This window comes from Argentina silus (assembly GCF_951799395.1).
Source record: "Argentina silus genome assembly, chromosome: 1".
NCBI classification, from domain to species: Eukaryota; Metazoa; Chordata; class Actinopteri; order Argentiniformes; family Argentinidae; genus Argentina; species Argentina silus.
In genome coordinates, this window is record NC_139655.1 from 30,104,097 (window position 1) to 30,118,551 (window position 14,455).

General features: G+C 50.4%; 2 protein-coding genes across 5 annotated transcripts in view; both read left to right on the forward strand.

Moving 5' to 3' along the window:
• The first annotated feature begins 230 nt into the window (after window positions 1-230).
• Window positions 231-6,443, forward strand: rnf6 (ring finger protein (C3H2C3 type) 6). 4 transcript variants are annotated; one of them, XM_083671194.1, is made up of 4 exons: window positions 231-280; window positions 1,387-1,545; window positions 1,656-1,778; window positions 2,105-6,443. In XM_083671194.1, exons 2-4 carry the CDS (start codon window positions 1,398-1,400, stop codon window positions 4,027-4,029), a joined length of 2,196 nt encoding a protein of 731 aa, XP_083527320.1. In that variant the 5' UTR covers window positions 231-280; window positions 1,387-1,397; the 3' UTR covers window positions 4,030-6,443. The 4 variants fall into 4 exon arrangements, with proteins under 4 accessions (XP_083527320.1, XP_083527319.1, XP_083527321.1 ...); XM_083671193.1 differs by having other exon boundaries at window positions 242-280; window positions 1,390-1,545; XM_083671195.1 differs by lacking the exon at window positions 231-280 and adding an exon at window positions 323-349 and having other exon boundaries at window positions 1,390-1,545.
• A 465-nt stretch (window positions 6,444-6,908) lies between these two features.
• atp8a2 (ATPase phospholipid transporting 8A2) overlaps window positions 6,909-14,455 on the forward strand; it is a gene marked incomplete at its 5' end in the record, with an annotated part of 40,565 nt that continues 33,018 nt past the window's right edge. The window contains 2 exons of the mRNA XM_083682756.1: window positions 6,909-6,982; window positions 7,074-7,252. Coding sequence (XP_083538882.1) covers window positions 6,909-6,982; window positions 7,074-7,252 — 253 coding nt within the window. The remainder of the gene's footprint in view (window positions 6,983-7,073; window positions 7,253-14,455) is intronic.

Consider the following 14,455-nt stretch of genomic DNA (forward strand, 5'->3'; position numbering starts at 1 on the left):
TCCCATAGCTTTTTGATTTGCCACGGTCAAATATATATATTTCGAACTACACTAATAAATAATCAACAGAACCATCATTGTTTTTATAGAGCTCAAAATATATCACTAACAACTATATCAACAACAGTAGTCTTGCTGTACTGTGTGGTAGGAACCAAAGTCGTGCTGTTAGTTTTGGTTCGGTTGGCAATTAGAGTGGCACTGTCGGTCCCATCTTGGCTACATTGTAATCAGAGCGGAGAGGAAAGCGAACCCGTCCATATTACAGCTGCTGTGACAGGTACCAAAATACCTGTAAATGACGCTGTCATCTCCATTTACTCTCAATCGAAAGAAGGGTTTAGTTTGAGTATGTTATGCACTGTGTTTGTGTGTTGCTGGACACAATTCAATACCTTGTTAACCATTGGCAAACCTCTCATTGGCAGGTATCGTTAGCTAGTAGCTGTCGACACAAGGAAGCTAACAAATGCGTTGCGCATTCAAAATGACAGCTCGCATATTTGAAAGGCAGTGTGAAACCGGTGCATGGGTGGGAACGGATTGATTAGTAGGTTTAAACTTTTCTATGATTCTGTCTTAATAGCAAGGTGACGATTCTTTGTCCTCTTCTCTAGATAGTGCTCTTGCATGGAGCCCGACTTTTCTTTGTCATGTCCCTCCTCCGTAGTGCAATGTTTGGACACTCGACGTGTCTGTGATTGTTCCCAGGTCGGTGATTGGTAGCTAGGATGACACCGTCAGTTTTGTTGCTCCTCTCTGCGTTCTTCAACATGGCCTACTGTATGATGTTGGAGAAACGGGATTATTGCTGCAAATGACATGTTTGTTGCTGTTGCCTGCCCGAATATATATTTTTTTCTTTGAAACGTTAACTCTGTTCATGCATAGTTATAGCTGTCTTCTGTCGGGGAGGTGACATTCACTCTGTTGTGTAGATATTCTCATGAATCAGTCGTGGTTAACAGCCAGGCTAGCTGTCGGAACTCGGAAGGTTAGATTTTTGTAATGTCGGCCGACCTCTTCACTAGCCATGTCTTCCAGAGCAAAATGGATGGCGTTGTTTTGAGTTGTTATCTTGGTTCAGACCCGACGTCACTATAAAATGTGTTCAGTCTTATTTTACAATCCTGCTTTCACGTGATAGGAACAGAAGCTTGGTGACTTGGTGCTTTGGGAATTTCTTGACCGTCACTGGTAACTGGATTTGCACAGGCATTTTCATGCTTTGCTTTTTTAAGTGTCAGTTGAATTGGTTGAATATATGCCCTCAGCTCTGTTCCTTATGACAGGTGTATATGCTGCTCTAGCAGGGCACAGGTAAGCTTCAGGTGTTCCCCAATTCTCTGACTGACAACCCCCCCCCCAACTCGCCATTCTGTGCAGCAGCGGTTTCCATGGTGATGGACCCTCCCGGCGGGCGAGATGAGCGACGGAGACAGGCAGAACGTCTTCGGCGTGAGGAGGCGTACTATCACTTCATCAATGAGCTGAGTGAGGAGGAGTACCGCCTCATGAGGGACAGCAACCTGCTAGGCACACCTGGTGAGATACTCTACTGCACCCGGTAGTGAACAAACCTACCAACGTAGCTCCCTCTGTGTGTGAGAGTCTCTCTCCCACGCTTCTGACCAGACGGACATGTTGTTTCTCAGGTGAGGTGACGGCAGAGGAGCTACGGCAGCGTCTGGACGGAGCGAAGGAGCGCGTGTCGTCTCAGCCCCGCCCTGAGCCACGGCCACAGAACACAGAGGCCGGAGAGGAGGAGGGCAGCAGCGGTGAGGGGGAGGAGAGAGGGGCGGGAGGAGGAGGAGGAGGAGGAGGGGCAGGTAGGAGGAGGGGCAGGTAGGGAGGTAGAGGGAGTGCTAGCATGGGTTGGGCCCCACAGGGTTATGGTTTGAAGTGATAAAGGTTGTACAAGTAGAAAGATTGATATGGCTCAAATGCTGTATTTTTAACATCGTATTGGGGGGAGGGGGGGGGGTGATAGGAAAGCATGTCAAGAAGGATAACCATGACCTAATTGGTGTATCAGATTCATTGCCGTCGTGTCAGTTTACATTCTAACCCACGGTAATGAGCTGCCTTATCTTTTCTTTCCTAGGGACTGCTGAGCCAGGAGCAGAGACTTCCAACGGCGACTCACTGCTGGAGTGGCTGAACACGTTCCGCCGCACGGGCAACGCCACCCGCAGCGGGCAGAGCGGCAACCAGACGTGGCGGGCAGTCAGCCGCACTAACCCCAACAGCGGAGAGTTCCGCTTCAGCCTGGAGATCAACATCAACCACGAGCAGCCGGAGCCGGGGGAGCACAGCGACGCCCCTGACCCCACGGAGCTCCCCGTGCCCCCCACAGCCTCGGCCTCGATACGCACTGCCCCCTACACCCCCTCCCCCTACGCCCCACCGAGGCCCGCCTCATACCCGTCGGGCCGCCCCGCCCCATACCCGTCGGCCCGCCCCGCCCCATACCCGTCGGCCCGCCCCGCCCTGAGCAGGAGGGCTCAGACACGCCGCACACGCAGCAGCACGACCGCCCCTCCCCTCGCCCCCCCGTCCCTCACTACTCCCGTCTCCCCCCCTACCACAGCCCTCAGAAGGGGTGCAGTCCTGCACTCCCCACCGCCCCCCCCTCCGGTAGCCCCTCTTACCCCTCAAGATCAAAGCAGCCCCGCTCAGCCCCAGCCCCCAAACGCAGCAGTGGTAGGGGAGGGGCAGGACGAGGCGACTGCCACCCTGGACTGCCCCCGTGTCCCTCCCCAGACTGGCCCCCAGGGGGCGGTGGTGGGGCGCGAGGCTCGCAGCAGCAGGACTCGATCCCGCGGGCGGATGCGCAGGGCAGCGTCAGGAGGCGGGGGGGCTTCTTCACGGTCGTCACGGCGAAGTCGTTCTCCCTTGCAAAGAAACCCGGTCCCCAGCGCGGCCCCGCCCCCCGGCGGCGGGGGTGTCAGCGGTTCGAACGGCCACAGTGCAGAGCCCGACAATGGAGCTGCCTCTGTTTCCATGGAGATGGGGGAGGCTGTGACAGAGCCTGCCATCTTAATGGAGCCCGCCCCTGAGGCGAGGGAACAGGAGGGGGAGTCTCACACAGCCGGGGTGGGAGTGGCAGGCATACGGCGCCACCCCACCATAATGCTGGACCTGCAGGTGAGACGGATCCGACCAGGGGAGAACCGGGACCGGGACAGCATCGCCAGCCGCACGCGCTCCCGGGCTCGCGCTGCCGAGAACACGGTCACCTTCGAGAGCGACAGCGGCGGGTTCAGACGCACCATCTCCCGCTCGGAGCGGGCGGGGATCCGAACCTACGTCAGCACCATCCGCATCCCGCTGAGGCGGATCAGCGAGACGGGCCTGGGAGAGCCCAGCTCCACCGCCCTGCGCTCCATCCTGCGCCAGATCATGACGGGCTTCGGCGAGCTCAGCTCCCTCATGGAGACGGAGGCCGACTCGGAGACGGCCGCGCCCAGCCACCAGGACCCCAACGCTCTCAACGCCAACGCGCCACAGGCGTACCGTATCCACGGCAACGAGAGCACCCCCGGCCACGGGGGCGTCGGAGGGGCGGAATCGGAGAGAGAAGGGCCGGTGGGGGCGGAAGAGGAGGAGGGGGGCGGTCAGGTGAGATTAGGCGGTGGCGGCGGTGGCGGCACGGGGGGGGCAGCCAACCCGATCGAGGGGCGGCCCACGAGTCGAGACACTAACAACCTGGTGGAGAACGGCACGCTGCCCATCCTGCGGCTGGCGCACTTCTTCCTGCTGAACGACGAGGAGGACGAGGAGCACCCCCGCGGCCTGACCAAAGAGCAGATCGACAATCTGGCCACGCGCACCTACGGCCAGGCCAGCCTGGAGGGGGAGCTGGGCCGCGCCTGCAGCGTCTGCATCAACGAGTACGCCCAGGGAAACAAGCTACGCCGTCTGCCCTGCACCCACGAGTTCCACATCCACTGCATCGACCGCTGGCTCTCCGAGAACAACACCTGCCCCATCTGCAGGCAGCCCATCCTCCCTGTGCACCAGGACTGACACCCCCTGACCCCCCCCCCCACAAACCCCACTTCGCCCCCCCCTGGTGGCCGAACTGAGCATGCCCGAGCGGGCCCCGCATGTACATAGCGCTTTCATGTTTTCATTTCATTGAAAGATCCATTGTGTTAAAGCTGATAAAAAAAAAAAAAAAGTAGAACCAAAAGCAGGGGGGGGGAAGAAGAAAACAACAACAACAACAACAACAACAACAACCTATTAAGGCAGAGAATTAACAAAGCTTTATTTTTTTAGACTTCTTCTTTGTTTTCAGCACCTTGTTTTTTTTTGAGTTGTTTATATTTGACTTATCTTCTTGTATTTTCTCTTTGGCCTCTGTCACAATGCTTGGGAGGTCAACGTGTATGGATAGTACTAACGCTTAAGCTGCGCCATAGCTACTGCTGCTGATCAGTCTCACTCTAACTCTCATGTCTGACACCTGGGACGCCTTCCCATCCCCACATGGACTACAGCAATCAATCTCTAGATCAGTCTCTGATTTGATACATGTAAATAGGTCATCGCCGTGGCGCCGCCTGCGTTTTTGGGTCGAGAAGGTCCTTAAAACTCCTCAGTCGCCTTGCGTTTAAAAAAAAAGAAAAAAAAAAGAAAGAAAGAAAAAAAAAAAAAGTAGCAAACCTCCATTTTTAAAGAGCCTCCATTGGAATATTCCATTTTAAAGCTATGATGTCCCTTTTAAAAGTGTCCTCTTATTACAGCAGGTTATGAACTGATTTTAAGTTGTTCGGACAAAGAAGGCTAGTATTTCTTTTATTTTGTACACTTTGGTTGTACGTGGCCAGTGGTCCATAATTGGGTTTTTGATTGCTATCCTTCCTTTAAACGCTTAAACCTTGCCATCAATTTCACATACACCCACAATGGTCAGTTAATGTCAATGAATACTTGGTTCCCAAGATCTCACCCCCTCAAATCAGCTACAGCCTTTGGCACAGAAGTGGGTTAGTAACACAATTCAGAAGGAAACACCCAACGCAAATGATAATCAGGAAGTCAGTGAAGTAATTGAGCTGTAAGCACTTGTAGTAGACATAGTCTGTTGTGGGGATTGGACAACAATGTTCATGACAGATAGGGAGGAGTTGTGCAATAACATGAGGGGGCGGGGGGGGGGGGGGGGGGGGGGACAGCATTGTGTAGTTAAATGTTTATAGTGCTGGTTCTCATTGTTGGTTACTCTGTGACGTCCTGCTGACAACGGGGCATAGAGTGCCCCTCCCCAAAACCTCCCATCTCAGAGAGGGAACCACACAAACCCTCAAATCAAAAGTTTAGCCCCTTGACAGAAACATACAGGCAGTTTGTCTGTTATGCTCTTGAAACAATGCTGGTGCTCTGCTCCATAAGACGCACACATGTCCCTGACAGCTGACTTTATGGGCTGTTCTGCAGTGGGTGGGAGAGGTTCCTCTGGAGAAATGTTATGGACTGATTCCATGTCAGTCCCTTAATGCCTTCCCCTGGCTCACACCTTTGGTGTTCACAGATTTGGGAGGGCTGATTTGGTGAATGTCACATGGCAGAACCTCTCTCTCTCACCTCAAATTCCCCCCTTATACTTCCACTTCTTACTTTCACTGTACTACCTATGCTGTCCTAGATTTGTGAACACCAAATGCATCTTGCTCTCCCATTATATGCCAATCGACTCTCCCGATGCAGTGTCACTCTTCCACCCCCAGGGGCAGTATTCACAACAGTCCGAGAGAGCCGGAATGGTGTCATGTTGCTACATCTTTAAGCCATTCTGGCGTTGTCCCATGCAGAAGAAACCAGTGACTGATTTGATACCTGACATATTTCTCTTTGCATACTCAAGAATGTGTGTGTGTGTGTGTGTGTGTGTGTCAGAAGAACTGGCTCAAATACAGGGAAGTATTTGAGATGTACTTGATTTACTGTCACTCGCAGTTTGCACATTTGGGATCGTTCCACCAGGTAGATTAAATCAAGTGCAGCTCAAAGTATTTGAAAGTGTGTTACCGAGGTCTGGTGTGTGTCTGTCTGTTTGTTTGCAAGTGAGTGGCTATATGTGTGCTACTATGGCACGCAGTGTGTTTGTGTGTGTGCGTTAGAGCTGAAGGAAGTGACAAAACAGAATGTCCTAAACGTTTCTCTAATCTCATCAGTCACCTGAATGTCCATCGAAGATGGAGTGGGAGGAGATTGTGGCCACCCAATTCTGAAAATAAATATTTATTCTGTTCCTATTTAATGAGATAAAAAAAACAACCTTTGAGATATGAATATGTATTATGTTATAATGTGATAAGATTAAAAAAACAGTTAAAATTAATATGTATTCTGTTACTATGTAATAAAATAAAACACATGGGTTTTCTTCTCTGCTCCTTAACAATGGAATTAAATACAGCTTTGTTATGCCTGGAGTTCTTTTGTGATCTCTTTATTTGCTACCTCCTTGGGGTCAGTGTGCGCTGTGTGTTCTACGTCTTTCTCCCCATCCACCATCAGTTCTTACATGTTCTTACAATGACAAATCTCAGTGTCTCCCTCGTGTAAACAGTGAATTCCCTGCCATACAAGTCTTGGTTCGGTTGTTGGCTTTCTCACACACGCATGCACAAAAAGGTTGACTGGCATGATTGAGGTTTATGTAACGCCAATTGATATTATAAAGAGGTTTGGTATGGAATGAAATCTCCAGTACCTTAAATGGATAGTTACTATGATAACAGGGATTGTTGTTATGTAGTCAGTTTAACTACACAATAAATCTTAGACGGAGGAGCAAGTCAGGGCAATGAAAAGGGGACCAAACAAACTCATTTATCCATGTGTGTTTATAGATGGCAAAGACAATGCACTGAATGCAGCCTCGTGACCTCAGCGTTATGGCACTGTACATACAGCTATGTGCCAAATGGGTGACAAGGGACGAGATTCACGTGAGTGACGCAGCCTTTTGGTGAGCACTTGGACGCGCACGCACGCACGCACAACACACGTCTCGTCACCCGATGCGCGCGGCCGCAGTTGAGCTGAACCAACGTCTCTAGTCAGACCAACGATGAGTTTCCCAGCGACCGCATCATTGCCCCGGGCCCGCATTCCCCCGCTGTGTCCGTGAGCCACGAGCATGCCATCGCCCCGGCTTTCCTCTTCCAGCCGTATACAGACTCGTGCAAGGTCAGGATGTACTTCAACCGGAGATCGAAGAAGATCCACAGCGAGGGAGGTAAGGATGTTCCGCGGGACCGACGTATGTAGGCTATGTTATGTCCGCTCCACGGGTAGCTCTAGAGAAGTAGAGACGAACTGTCAGTGCCATAAACATGGCAACGGCAGTCGATTTATTGCACGTTGATGAATCAGTTGATGAGTCACACAGTGTGATCGTGATCTGTTTGAAATGACAGGGTCTAGATAGGGGACTGTGGTGGTGGCATGAGCCGTGGACTGCGGCACGGGAGCGGTGCAGCCTGGCGCCGCTCGTCACCCACAGTCAGTGCAAACACAGAGGAGCTATTCTTTTGGCACGGATGTCAGCTGGGTGCGGAACGCACAAACAAGTGAACATCACGCAATGCACAGGCCTTAAAGCTAAGACTACACGATTGTTTTGTTTCTCTCTGAATGCTATATTCGTTTCTGAGTAATGGCAGAGATAGAAATAGAGAGATTAGGATGCTGGGGGTGCAGGTGAGCGGGAACGAGATGTCATGGCTTTACTGTAAACATAATCTTGTGCGCGCACCCGACTCCGGTGCGCGCAACACAGAAACTTGTCGACTTGCATTGGTTTATTCTCGCTACCATGGTGAGAGGGGAAGGATATGATGAGGGTTGGCAATGCCAATGTTTTGATACATCTTCATACAGTATTTGATACATCTTCATACAGTGAGTGCAGTACACCGTGGGGAGAGCCAGACATGACTTAAACATCACGTGACTCTTTAAAGAGCTCGCTTTATTCTAAGCCTTCGCGGGATGGCTCACCTGTTGTGGGCAGGTCACGCGGGGAACGGATAGCCTTGTTCACTTATCCGTATTTAAGGCATGCGTTTGATGTTCTGCTGTCGAGTGTCATTTATCTCTATGAAAATAATGCGTCATAAATGCGACTTTTCAGCGGCCCAACACAGGCGTTCGGGATCTGCTCAATAGGCCTACAAATCGGCCCTCTGTGGCCATGGACGACATTCCTGACTTGCATTATTTTGACTGCGTCAAGATCTGATTGACAGGGCGGTTTTGGGCAAAGGTTCTAGGGTTATGGAGGAGGAGGAGGTCGGGGTTTGGAGAGAAAGCAGGCTGGGGGCCGGGCGGTTTGGCAGCCAGTTGCACAGGAGGGACCAGTTGTTGCCGTTGCGCGGGGGCTTTGAAGGGATTGTCCTGGAAGAGAGCCGCACGTGCGTGGCTGAGTGATGAGTGACTAGCACAAGTGCATTGTGGGACAGTTTTGCAAGTGCATTATAGGGCTGTGTGTGTGACTACTACCTGCCTCCAGCAGGTTCTGGAAATAGAAAGCAGGACATATTTCCGAGAAAGAGAGATGCCAACTGGGCTATAGCAAATGTCAGATTAACAGGATAGGAGAAAAGCACATTTGGAAAACACTTGGAGGAAACAAACTGTTGAACTCACCCTTTTCACCCTAACAGTCAGAGTTGCTTTTGTGCTCCTGAGATATTCGAGTAGGCCTATCACATTGGTCAACGAGGAATCAGTCCTCTACCATATTCTTCTTTCTACCCCCCGTTTTAAAACATATGCCCCCCATCAGTGTGTTCTGTTGCTTCTCTGGAGGTGGCTCTCTTCCCTGACCCATGGCTGCTGCTGCCACACACACACACACACCCACAGCCCTCCATGTGGAGATTGAGAGGGTGAAGACAGCAGCCGATGTATTAGGGAAGCAGGGGTTATGCACCACCTTATATGTGCCAGCAGGCCAGACAGTACATATTAACATGTTTCTATCATCTACAGGTGAAAGAACAGTGTCAGTGTGTCATTCTGTGCAGGTGGATTTATGTCAGCTGTGTCACCATGATGCAAAAGCTCCATCACTGGGAAATTGTGGTTCACCCCATGGAGATCCTTCCTTTCTCGATCGATTTCTGTGGTTCACCCTCCCTTACCGCAATGTGTGAAGCTCTGTGTGAATGGAGGGGTGGGTATGCTATGCCTGCTGCCTTGTCTGGATTGTATAGCAAACAGTAATTATGCCTAATGTAAATTAATCACTAAACTCTTCAGGGACGTTTTGTTGGATTGGGTCGCATAATAGTTCTGTATGTATGTGTGGGTGTGTGTGTGTAAGAGAGACATAAATCAGGTGATTGTCTGTTGGTCTGGCCTGTTTGGGACAGATAACGCCTGGTTGTCATGCCTGCCAAGTTGTTAAGGATACCCTTTGGACCAGAACTGTTGTCAGATTAGAAGGCATTTACACCATCTGGCCACAGAGGGGCAATGTTGTTGCACAAACTTCATTGACCTTCCTCCATTATTTGTGTCCTCATAACCAACCACATACAGTTCAGTTCATATACCAACACATGCACACAAAAACACACACACGTCATATTCTACTGTACATCTTCTTGATCCACCCACTCATTCTCACCCACACAGCGTTGACTCTGAGGTGTGTGTTGCTCTGTGAGGTGGGTAGCTTCGTTACTGACTTGCTGTCTTGTGTGTGTGTGTGTGTGTGTGTGTTGTTCTCTCCTGCGGCGGCCTCTCTCCGGCTCCTTCAGAGCAGTTAGTGTTGACTCCCATTAGGCAGGAGTCCACAGACCTACAGGACCCAGAGCTGGGCGTCGGTGCCACCATGCGCTCCCGCCTCGCAGACAGGTTTGACAAAAGTGAGTTGGAGTTTGCCTCTATACAGGCTGGCTGGCGCCCCCTGCTGCTTGGGAGTCACAGGTGCATGCAGCCATCTCAAAACAGCTAGGGGCAGTGGTCTCCAATCCTGGTACCCGGAGAGCTACAGGGCAAAACTAGGCAGTGTCTCTGGTGAGGAGGTGATCGCAATCTGCACACCCTGTATCTCTCCAGGTCCAGGGTTGGTGAGCAGTGTCTTGACTGGAGCCTGACCTCTCTCAACAGTCGTTGCACGTGCTTGTAGAAAGTACACACAAACGTACACCACTCACACAGGCACAAACGTACACCACTCACACAGGCACAAACGTACACCACTCACACAGGCACAAACGTACACCACTCACACAGGCACAAACGTACACCACTCACACAGGCACAAACGTACACCACTCACACAGGCACAAACGTACACCACTCACACAGGCACAAACGTACACCACTCACACAGGCACACGTGAGCATTCATGGAAACACACATTGATTCAGTTTAGATATACAGTAAGACAATATTGGACACAGTCGACATATTGACACACAACACAAACCTACAGAGCAACATGCACATTCATGTACACACAGACACATGCATATATGCACATGGCATGCCTTAAAGCATGCGCATAGATGCATGCATGTGTTTGAGTTCAATATTAGAGTGGGTGTTGGTGGTGGGTGATGAGTAGAGGAGTAGCTGCATGTCAGATCATTGCATGTGAACTGCATCGCTGCATTAGATATGTGGTAGTGGGCTCTGTGAGTGTGTGTGTGTGTGTTCAACCTCCTATAGCTTTAAGCTTTGTTTAAGTTAGTGCTAAAGTGTTTGTGTGCGGGTGTGTAAGTATGGGCCTTGGTAATAATCCTGGGTGTATATATGTGGGACTTTGGAGTATGTGTGTGAGTATGAATGTATATTATGTGTGTGTGTTGATGGAAATAGTGATTCTGGTTGATTAATAAGTTACATTATGCAATAGTATTACAGTTGTCAGAACAGTTATAGGCGGCTTGATCAGGCCCTCTTGTCTCTGTCTCCAGAAGGATGTGTTTTGACTTAGTCCAAGCTGCTGGTGCCACTCCTATACTCAGCATGGTAAACACGCTGACTTCCGAATGGGCACTGGCAGCCCATATGGTAAGACAGAGAGCAAGAGGGGGGCTGAGTGAGGTCTCTGGTACTTTTCCATTGCTGGTAGTTTAGCTTAAAACTGGCCTTGGTCTCCTCGGAGATCCTTCCTACTTTGCTGTAAGCAGTACCTCTTCATTGTGCCCATTGCATTCGATCATTAAATGACTCCGGTGACCTGATCTCATCTCTTGACGACACACATCACACCTGAATTCCTAACGGTGTCCATGTGCGGACTCACCTGAAGGATTAGCCGTGAATGGATTAGCAGAAGTTGCAGAGCAGACACAAGAGTGGATTACTCCCCTGCCCACTTGGCCTGTAAGAGGCTTTCACTTCCTCCACCGTCCACCGTCTGTAAGAGGCTTTCACTTCCTCCACCGTCGTGGCAACTGAACATCACTGGCCGCCCAAGCAACCAGCAGACTTCCAGGTCTACCTTGACCTGGGAGTAGGGGGAGCCTGCAGATCACCTTGGCAACCGGGACAGCCATGGTGCAGAGGGTTCAGAGAGGCAGACGGCGCTCCATAGGTAATGCTATCCTGACCCCATAACGGGACAGGCTCCAAATCAATGCATGGTGGGACCAGAGCCATGTACTGGATATAGCTGTCGAGTTTGGCACTGTGCTCCATGTTGGTACCAAACAGTGTATGACAACGACTTTCTAATCTGTATTCCAGCCACGACACAACATTGTCATGGAACTTTTGGTGCCCACATAGTAAATTCTAATTCTTCGCAAATTCCAAACTCTGTATCAACTGTACGGACGTGAGAGGGAAGTCCGATGAGCAAAGAGAGGTTCAAAAGGTTGAGACTGGGCATTCTTGGGCTTTAGTGTTGAGAGAGGCTATTCGTTTGCTAGCACTGTTTATTTATAGAAAAAAAGATTTAAGTGTTAACCTGTACGACCGACTTTGGTGACCATGCCTGTATGACCTCTCCGATTCGCTGATAATACTCGTTGTGACCAACTGAGTAACTATTCCTCTGTTGCCTGAGTGCTAAAAGCCTGTGTCTGTGTGAGTGACTGTGTGTCTGGACTGTCGGGTTAAATCCGTTGGCATCACAATAGCAATGTTTTCATGTCGTTTAGAACACAATGCTGCCGCTCGCCCTAATTGGGCCCACATAATAGTCGCTGAGGGAGACACACTGATAGTGGGCGACATCCGAGTCGTCTGCTGAGTGAAGCCATGGACGCGCCACCGAGGCAGAGTGTCAGGTGAAATATGCACCGAGCGGCCATACAGGAGCATACAGATTCATTATGCAGCCTGGCTGCCTATATCCATTATTCAGGAGCTTGGCCTGCTTTTTAACGGCGAGAAAAGGTTGGCACTGGGCCAGCTACTGACCTGAAAGGTCAGGTAAAGCCCAGAACAGCGGTACTGAGTAAAGCGCTTGTTATACAGTATGGTACAGTACAGATCGTTTATTTATTCGGGGGGGGGGGGGGAATTTCTGGTTGTGGTGTATGAGCAGGATACCCTGACTGAAGGAGAAAGTGTACGCAGCTTAGATTCAAGCTGTGAGTCTGACGATACCTCCTCAGGTGATAAGGTAAGGTAAGTAAGTGTATCTCTAGATTGGTGGAAATGGCACAGGTTATCAGAATCAATGTGACTAGTTTTACCTGCCCTGAAGACCGGGGCCTGTGTGCTCAGGCCAGGCTGAGTCTAGTTTTACCTGCTCAGGTGACCAAAGCTTGTCTGTTGTTGATGCCCAGGTCAGACCGTGTGCGTGTTTGACCTGCTCAGGTAGATAAGCTTGCTGGGCCCAGGCAAAGGTTAGTTGCTGAATCACACCAGCGCATCAGTAATGAGTTACAAAGGTGACTGTGTGCCTCTACTCTATCATGGATGAGTATAACAGATGCATTGATCTGTTGAGGGATAAATCAGAGCTGGAATGGGCTGCTGACAGGGCTAGTATTGATCTGAGGTAAAGTGGAAGACGAGGAAAGGAGAGAAAGTGGGGGCAGAGTAACAAAGTAGAAAGGAGGAATACCGTAAAAGCAGAGAGGTAGAGAGAGGGAATAAAAAAAGAGGGAGTAAGACAGTGAATATAACAGTTTAGGGGAAGGGGGGGGGGGGGGGTTGAGAGGGGAACAGGAGGAGGGTTGAGATGGGAGGAGGGGTTGAGAGGGGAACAGGGGGGGGGGATTAAAAAGGAGAACAGGGAGAGGGTTGAAAAGGAGAACAGGGAGATAGGACGGGCCATATAATAATAAAGTGTGACGTTGTCTTCTTCCTCTTTCACCGCACGGACTTTAACCTTGACGCATCCTCGACGAATAATTTACCCACAGACAGTCCCTCTTGCATGAGGCTTGATTCGGCTTGGGTTGGGGTAAGTGCTTGACCAAACAGGGCTAGGGTGGGTGGTTGATGATGGATCTTCTGCTCCTGCATGCTGGATGCTTTGAAGTGCCTAAGAAGACTCTTACGGCTGAACCTCTATCCCTGAACATGTGTCCTCATGTCTTTGGATAACAGGAGGTGCATGTTAGAATATTAATGATATCACCATAGCGTTAATGACCTGCTTGTGTTTTGGCTGGGCCATGTGTGCCTTCTTACGATGGTACAGAAAAACAACCTCAGAAATGCTGAATACAGCCTACAACTTGGGCTCTCTCCATGTTTTCCATTGGCAACATTATACCCAGAGGAAACTATGACCCTTACGATTCAATACAGCAGACATTCAATCAAGCCACCAAACCTTGGGCTGCTATTATTATTTTCCTGAATTATTGATGCAATGACTGATGTTTTTTATTCCGGTCACACAGCCAATGAATTTTCAAGTGTATTGCTTGCTCGTGTGAATAGGAGCATAACTTAATAAGAAATGGAGCCTACACCCTGGCCCTGACTCCGTTACATGTTGTGCTGTTACCTTAAAGAACATAGCAGGTGAATGTCAAGCCAAGACACATCAGTGTGAGAACCGTGTGAGAAAGAGAAAGTGAGTAAAGCGATCTTCTGATGGATGACATGTGTAATTTATACCCGTAAACCGACCCTTTCAGTGTCGGACCGTAGACACAATGCCAGCCTCGGGGCTACTGGCCCTTTAAGCCCCAGCTCTCCCCTCTGCTGGGAACACCGTAGTCAAGCATCAATGTAGACAGGGGCCGTTGTCTGGCGGGGCATCATCATATCTCGGTACGTAGACAAGAGCCACGCCGAAAAAAAGCCTTCTCGAACCCGCCAGAGACGGACCAATGACACGGCGGCAGAGGTCTGTGGGCAGCGGGCTGGTAACATTCACAAGCGTCGGGAGCTTTCCTGACAGCGAAGCCGAAGAAGGGGAGACGAGAGACGGGCGTGCTCCATCTGTCCTCGCCCAGGCTCGTTGTGCCAGCTGGGTAAACTATTCTGTCACATCCAGACCTGTCTGCCTCG

What these genes read in the sequence shown, in the direction of transcription:
- rnf6 (XM_083671192.1), top strand. Translation starts at nt 529, where the DNA reads ATGGGTGGGAACGGATTGATTA. An exon ending in GGGTGGGAACGGATTGATTA is followed by an intron (nt 551 to 1,386) that starts GTAGGTTTAAAC and finishes CATTCTGTGCAG; the next exon opens with CAGCGGTTTCCATGGTGATG. An exon ending in AGAGGAGGAGGGCAGCAGCG is followed by an intron (nt 1,779 to 2,104) that starts GTGAGGGGGAGG and finishes TTTCTTTCCTAG; the next exon opens with GGACTGCTGAGCCAGGAGCA.